The sequence below is a fragment of the Fukomys damarensis genome, unplaced genomic scaffold (genome assembly GCF_012274545.1).
Source record: "Fukomys damarensis isolate Sample0158 unplaced genomic scaffold, DMR_v1.0_HiC HiC_scaffold_12, whole genome shotgun sequence".
In the NCBI taxonomy this organism is placed as follows: domain Eukaryota; kingdom Metazoa; phylum Chordata; class Mammalia; order Rodentia; family Bathyergidae; genus Fukomys; species Fukomys damarensis.
The window spans coordinates 17,201,682-17,209,281 of NW_022900924.1; the positions used below are offsets into that span (position 1 = coordinate 17,201,682).

A 7,600-nucleotide genomic window follows, 5' to 3' on the forward strand; every position below is an offset into this window, starting at 1 on the left:
TGGTAAATAAATAAATAAATAAATAAAAGGAGCTGGGCCGCGGATTTAGCTCAGTGGTGCCGCCGCCTGCCTCGCAAGCGCAAGGTCCCGAGTTGGATCCCCGGTACCAATAAATAAATAAATAAACAAATAAATACATAAATAAATAAAAATTTAAAAATAAAAGGAGCTGAGCCTTCATCTCTCTGCTAGAAGTCCGAGGGGCCCTCCAGGGGGCCGGCTGTGGCCAGGCCTCGGGTTTTCAGGCCTTGTGTATAGCGACAAAGGGAGGCTAAACCGTTGGTGGAATCGTTTCATGGTCTTTAGGCTTTCCCGCTTCTACAAAGGAAGGCAAGAAAAGTTGTTCCACCTTTAACCTGACTTCCGCTCATCCCGCACTTCAACATGGCTACGGAGGCCAAAAGGAACAATCTCAAGGCGCGCCTCAGCGCAAAGATCTCAGGTACCCGGATGTTGCCCGCGCTTTCCCAAACTTCCCAATCTCATTCCTCTAACCTCAACCCTTATCTCCGCATTTCAAAAACACAGCTTTGCTTTCTGGCAGGAAAAGGCCAATGCGGGCCTCCGTACGACGGTCACCTTCCGACCTCTTTTTTCATTGGTTGTGGGAGAAATGGGTGGATCCCAAAAGATCCTGAGGAAGAGGGCGGTGGCAGTGGTGGTGATTGAAGCAAGCCGGGTGACAGGATGGTGAGCGTTGAGCGATAGAGGCCTGGCTCTTGGCTGGGATGCTGTGTCGCTGGGACCCATGAGGAGAATCAGGGCGAGGGCTTGGGTTGCCGGAGTCATTGGTGGGCGCGGCCAAAGCGCTAGGCTAGGGAAGGCCCGGGACAGGAGGGGTAAGGAAGGGCAGCGGCTACTTCTGGGTGCGGCCGGCGGTGGCCTTGCCGCCTTCCCTGGGGGCCTGAGGACGTCCTAGAAAAAGCAGGGTCCCTCCCCGCTGCTCGTCTGTCACGAGATCTATACGCGCGAGCGGGGGGAAGGCCTTCGGGCCTGCGACAGGAGTGTCCCCGGGAAAGGGACACAGTCCCCCTCCTTTTCCAAACGGGGCGGGGCGGGGGGCACTGGTTAAAGCTAGCCTCACGATGCAAAATGGGAAATAGGAGAATTCACTTCCCACTTAAGTTTATCATCCGGAGAAAAGGAATGAAAGGAACCTCTTCTCTCTGAAATAAAATGCAAGCACCGCTGGAATGTGGTGGAGCCCGCTCACAGGCCAGGGTTTGTCGCTTAAAATGTTAGAACTACTGGTTTCTTCTGGATGATAAGATTCCTTAGAACAAAATTTCTCCGTGGTGTGTGAATTCCTTGATAGTGCTTGGAATTTTTTGTGAATGTGTGAGTTTTGGGGGGCGATAGGGCCAATGTTGGTGTGTAGGGGTGTTCGGGGAGAGTTAGTTCATTTGTTCCACATTTCCCCAGTACCCCCCAACCAGCTTCCGGCCGTCACCCCTCACTCCCTAGTAAGTTGCCACATCTGACACCGTCCTACAAAAAAGCTGGGGAGCTGCGAGTGGAGAGGGCTCACAGCTGTATATTTGAAAGTGCCCTGGGCTCTCTAAAAAGTCAGTTTTTTCCAAAAGAACTCTGATTGTGTTGTTGGTGGTAAACTGTTGAGGAACTTTGTACCAGGGCTCAAACTCGGGACCTTGCACTTGCGAGGCAGGTGGCAGAACCACTGAGATAAATTCCCGGCCCCCATTGCATGGCCCCCATTGCATTTTTAATATTATTGTTCTACGACAGGTATTACCTTTCAAGAGGTAGCTTCTAAATAACTTCAACAGTCAAAGATTTGTGGTTATATATGCTTCCCCGCAACCCGGTTCTGGTGGTTAAATCCAAGACCTTCTCACTGAGCTTCATCCCCAACCCTTTTCCAAACTTTAAAATTTTGAGACATGATGACCTCTCTAAATTGCCCAAGCTTGGTTTGAACTTGAGATCCTCTTGCCTTAGCCTCCCACTTTATGGGATTACATGCATATGCCACTATGCCTGGCTTCTTTAAATGCTTTACACTCCCTTTTGATTTTTTTTTTCTTCCAAGAAACTCTAGTTAACAGTAATTTTGGAAAAGTACATTTGTCCAAGCAAAAAGAACTACTTGCTATGATTCCATATTCATGTTTCTGAAGTTGTTTTGAGAGGTGAACATATTTCTAGGGTTAGTTGTACTGTATCTTTGTAATGAAAAAGAACCGGGCAAAATTTAGAATCAGCCGGTTCTTTTATAAGAAAAATATTTTATTGATCAAAGGATTCAGAGGTGTTTAACACTGTACAGTGTCCAACGATGAGCAGAAAATTTAGATATGGGGGAACGTCCAGTTTTAGCTTGATAAGAGAATTAAAATCAATATACTTGAGGGATAATTAGACCCCAAGAATGTAAAATCTTAGCCTATAAACTATTATGATGAAATTTGCAAATTGTCTCATAAAAATCTAAATTAATAATTTTATTGTATATAATCATACAATTTCAACAGAAGAGAAACAAAAGGAATATAAGTCAATGTGGAGAAGAAGATTAGGAAAATTTGCTGGGCGTGGTGGCACATATCTGTAATCTCAGCACTTCAGCACTTGGGGAACTGGGGCAGGAAGATCACTGTGAGTTCAAGACCAGCCTGAACTGTATATAGCAAGATCCTATCTCAAAAAAAAAAAAAAAAACAAAAAAAAAAAAAAAAAAAAAAAATCAGAAAAATAGAAAAAATTGGCAAGGTAATTTTATTTTGATAAGTACTGTATGTGCATTTGTTTCATGTTTTAAAATACAGCCAATGGTTCTTTTGGTATTTTGAGCACAGCTGATTTTTTTAACATTTTCTTTCATAACACTCAGAAATCATTAACAATTTTTGCATATTCATTTGGGTTTTTTTTGTTGTTCTTTTTTTAGTTTGTTTCCTTTTATGCTTTCTTTTAACATTGGTCATTTCTCACCCTTTTTTTTTCCCCATCCCCCTGTCTGCAATCAACTTCTTCATTCCGCTAAGGCTGGGCACAGAGTAAGTTTCTTCTCTTAGCTCCTACTAACAATGGTGGTTGGGCAGCTGATTTCTGACTGGGTTTCTTACCCTTTTAAGGTCTGTCAAATAAGAAGTAACCAAATTCCCATGCTTTGGGTTTTTTTAAAATATTACTTTAACAAGACTGCCTTGCCAGGATCTTTTGCTGTCTTAAAGAACTATATAATCTATGTCTAACCTGATTTGTCAAAGTGTGGAATTTGGGCAAGACACTATTCAACATACATTATGTGACAGTATTTCACTTATAATTCTGTCACCAGCAGGAAAACAAAGGATTCTGTATAAATATTTTTAATTAATTTGAAATCATTTCTGTATGGTCATTTGTACAATTACAGTTTTAGACTATTAATAGTTTTGGGTACACTTGGAGATAATGCACAGTACTTTGTAGAATCTGTTATCAGACATTATAGAGTACCATGTCTCTCTAATGTTCTTCCTAGTACCTTCTTATTAAACAGCTTATGGAGGTTTTTTTTTTTAAATGTAGAAATCTGTTTTTCTACCTTTTTTCCTCAAATGTTTGCTACACTAACATTAGCTATGTACTTCAATCCATAGCCCTCTCTAAAATGAAGATTGTTCTTTATCAACATACTTTTGTATTGATTAACAATGAGAGTGGAAACTTTAGTCTTACAGATGTTTTGTCTACTAAGATCTATATTGAGACAATTGATAAAAGTTTTTGATCAATTTCAGCTGAAATTATTCTTTATAAAGAGAAACTTATTTTTAAAGTGTGCTGATTTTGCAGCTTTGTGTCACTCTTATGCCCTGATAACAGTTCCTTTCCTTTGCCATAATTTTTATTTTTGTTGCCAGATGAATCAAGTTTGTTTTTATAATCATTTTAATTTCACATATTGTGTTTATTAATTCCAATTTACAAAGTCTGTGGTGACAAAACTAGTTTATTTTGTCCTATTAGGTATTTAATGTTTTCTTTGATAATAGTAAAGATAATATCTTGCCTCTAAAAGCAGTTAAAGAACATATCTATGAGTGAGATGTCTGTAAGACAAACCATCCTGTATAAAATGGGGGTGTTAACTAATCAACATGAAAAAAATTAATTTTGTCATCCTTTAAAGGACTATTTTAAAATAAGCTTTGTAACAATCTTCTGTTACATCTCTGCATTAAAATAATATTACTGTATTTCTAAAATCATGAAATTTCATGGGATGGGAGATTTTATTCTTTTAAATTTAAGAGCAAAATGTATTTTTGTCATCTGAGACTATGTTGCAGCTAAACATTTCTTGCTAAATTCATCACTTATTTAGCTGACTTCTCTGTTAATGCTCAAATGCACATGAAATATTGTGGAAATATTTCTAAGTGTTAACTATACAGAGTGAACATAGACAATTCAGAAGATAAAAATGAGCAAGGAAGCGAGGGGAGGAAACTAAAGATATCAAAGATCATAATTTAAAAGCACATGTTCATGTATTGAAACTCTGAAACACGCTGTTTTTTATACCTCTGTAATATATGGCTAATAGTTTGAAGTAATAAAAATGGTAAATTTTGGCCACTATTCTCTAAATAGTCAATTAGCTTAAGTTCAGAATTATTTTTATCACATTTTTAATAATTCTCTTTAGTGATGTTTCTGGAATTAATGTATAAGTTTTACATTACAGCTGAAGAAACATGAATTACCCTATCAGTCTTCAAAAATCTCTCCCCAGCCCTATAAAACACAAAAATTTTAAGCTGGGCATGGTAGAGCCTGCCTCTCCATATTTAGGAGGCTGAGGCAGGAGGATCTCTTTGGGTTCGAGGCAAGCCTGAGCTAGTGAGTTCAGGACCAGCCTGAACTACGTAATGAGACCCTGTCTCAAAAAAATACCCCCAAATAAATAAAAAAACAAAAATTCTAAATTCCAAAGGGCCCAATACTATACTTTACATTTGTTTTTGTTTTATTCACTATACTTTATAGTTAGCTAAATGAGTCAGCTTATAATGCTTAATTTTATTCTTGGTAAGTAGAATGATTACCTGTATTATATATGCACAATTTTTCATGACCAAAACAAAATAAAATTGATAGAGGACACGTTACCATGTTTGTTTAAATGGCTATGATAGAAACTACACAAATAACGTCTACTATGTTGGGTTCTGGAATCTCTGGTGAATTTAACTTTAAAGGGGAGCTGTGGTGCTCGCTTCGGCAGCACATATACTAAAGGGGAGCTGTGGAAGAAGAATGTCTTGTTTGGACCTCATGTTTAATGTTACTCCTTATCTCACCTTGACACTTTAAAGTTGGTGTTGGTATTAGGAGACCTGCACATCCCACACCGGTGCAACAGTTTGCCAGCTAAATTTAAAAAACTCCTGGTGCCAGGAAAGATTCAGCACATTCTCTGCACTGGAAACCTTTGCACCAAAGAGAGTTATGACTATCTCAAGACCCTGGCTGGTGATGTTCATATTGTGAGAGGAGACTTCGATGAGGTGATGTATTTCTCTTTCCTTTCCCAAGCATTTCCCTTCTTACATAAGCTTTATCCTTTAGATGAGGGGTTCTCAACTGGTTAGGTGTCACTCCCCACCTTTTCTTAAATTTTCCAAATTTAGAATTACAAATAAAATATTTTTGTATCTGAAATGCTTGGAACCAGAGTGTTTTGGATTTCGCAATTTTTCAGATTGTAGATTGACGTTGAGTATTGAACTCAGGGCCTCTGCCCTGAACTACATCCCAAATGCTTTATTTTTGGGATGAGGATTTAGCTCAGTGGTTCCGCCACCTGCCTCGCAAGCACAAGGACCTGAGTTCAATCCCTGTTACAAAAAAAAAAAAAGCTTTATTTTTAATTTTGAGGCCAGGTCTTGCTAAGTTGCCCAGGCTGGGCTCAAGCTTACCATCCTCCTGCCTCAGCCTCCCAGCATATGCTGGATTACAGGCATGCACAGCTATGCCCAGAATATTTGCATATACATGATGAGATATCTTAAGTGCCTACATTTTGATCATGACCTGACACATGATGCCATGTGAAATATCTACTTTTGGTACTGTATAGGCACTAAAAGTTTTCGATTTTGGGGCAAATCCGATTTTTTGATTTTTGGATTAGGGATAGTCAACCTGTACTATTTTGCTCTCCCTTTCTGTTTGAAAAGTACTGATTTAGACTACCCAGTAAGCATATTAAATACTTTTAACTAAACAAATTGGAACTGAGTAAAAATGTTACTCTTTTTTGTAGTGTATCATTTAATGTTTTTGTTGTTAGACCAAAACAGCTCTAGTATCCTATTTCAAGCCACCACATAACTGTCCCATGTTTCAGCTTCCTGGTTCTGAATTTCCTCTTTCCAGTTTCATCACTCCTTTGCTGACAGGCCTGCCCAAAGCTGCCTTTCTGCTTGTCTAAAAGGGCAAGAGGGAGTTTTGAGGGAGCAAGAGAACTGTTGTGTATCTTGAATGTGGTGGTTCTTACATACCTGTTGGCATTTGAAATGTACACTAAAAAGTGATTTTACTATATCTAAATTATACCTTAACAACATTTTTTAAAAGAAAAAAAAAATAGGAGCTATAAAGTCCCAATTTTGCCCACTATTAAGATTTTTGAGAAATTATTTCCCTCTTTGAAATTAGTAATAGTTGATTCAACACTTGCCAGTGCTAACATTGTATGATCTAGAATGATAAACCTGATTCCACTTTGAAAAATTTATTTTTTACTTCTGGGAATATAATCTATTTCATAAATTGTTTAACTCAGTTGTTACTCTTTAACAGTACTCTTTATGCCAAACTGAATGGACATAGTATGTTCTATTTTTTAAAAGTGGGTTTTAAAAATAGTTTGAATAAACTGCAGGTAGTATAGGAGTTTCTGAAAGACCAGGAAAATAAGAAGGAAAGGGACAAACTTCTTATTAATAATTAGGGTATAGGTCTGTTTTATTAAATACATATTAGAACTTCTGTCTGTGTCATGTTAAAGACAGTTTGGGATGGGCATGGTGGTGATGGCACATGCCTGTAGTCCTGGCTACTTGGGAGACTGAGGCAGAAGGATTGAAAGTTTGAACCCAGCAAGATGAGACCCTATCTAAAAAAAAAGCTGGAGGTGTTGGTTAGTCGTAGAGCCTTTACCTAGCATGTGCAAGGCCCTGGCTTCAGTTTCCAGTACTTTAAAAAAAAAAGTCAGTTTGATTAGCAAGAGTTAAATTTTTCTTTCTAATTCACTAAATTCATAAACCCTGGCGCCATGCTATAACGGTTTGGATTGGGCCTGGGATTTAGCTCATTGCCACCGCACCTGCCTCAAAAGCACAAGGTCCTGAGTTAGATCCCCCAGTACCAAAAAAAAAACAGTTTGGACCTAAACTCAACCCACTTACTGCCATGTAACCTTGGGCAGGTTATTTTAATCTTTGTGTCTTAGTTTCCTCATTTGTAAAGCAGGGATCATAACTTATAGTCTGGGGTGTAACTTGAATATACTGTAGTTTACAGGCCATTTGTTTCAGGTAAAGGAAAAATCACAAATTTAGGGGAATAATTATGTTACAACATG

At 38.5% G+C, this 7,600-nt stretch overlaps 2 protein-coding genes across 6 annotated transcripts in view; one reads left to right on the top strand and one right to left on the bottom strand.

The window, feature by feature from the left end:
* The window catches only part of Rad9b (RAD9 checkpoint clamp component B), a 33,604-nt gene extending 33,122 nt beyond the window's left edge, over positions 1-482 (bottom strand). For all 3 annotated transcript variants that reach the window (XM_010604434.2, XM_010604435.2, XM_010604433.2), the window contains exon 1: positions 350-482. In XM_010604434.2, coding sequence (XP_010602736.1) covers positions 350-386 — 37 coding nt within the window. In that variant the 5' untranslated portion in view covers positions 387-482. The remainder of the gene's footprint in view (positions 1-349) is intronic.
* A 115-nt stretch (positions 483-597) lies between these two features.
* Positions 598-7,600, top strand: part of Vps29 (VPS29 retromer complex component) — an 8,314-nt gene continuing 1,311 nt past the window's right edge. The window contains exons 1-3 of one of the 3 annotated variants that reach the window (XM_010604438.3): positions 609-690; positions 3,006-3,017; positions 5,328-5,519. In XM_010604438.3, coding sequence (XP_010602740.1) covers positions 688-690; positions 3,006-3,017; positions 5,328-5,519 — 207 coding nt within the window. In that variant the 5' untranslated portion in view covers positions 609-687. Of the gene's footprint in view, positions 691-1,133; positions 1,464-3,005; positions 3,018-5,327; positions 5,520-7,600 lie in introns of those variants that run through there. The other 2 variants (XM_010604439.2, XM_010604437.3) reach the window with 2 other exon arrangements.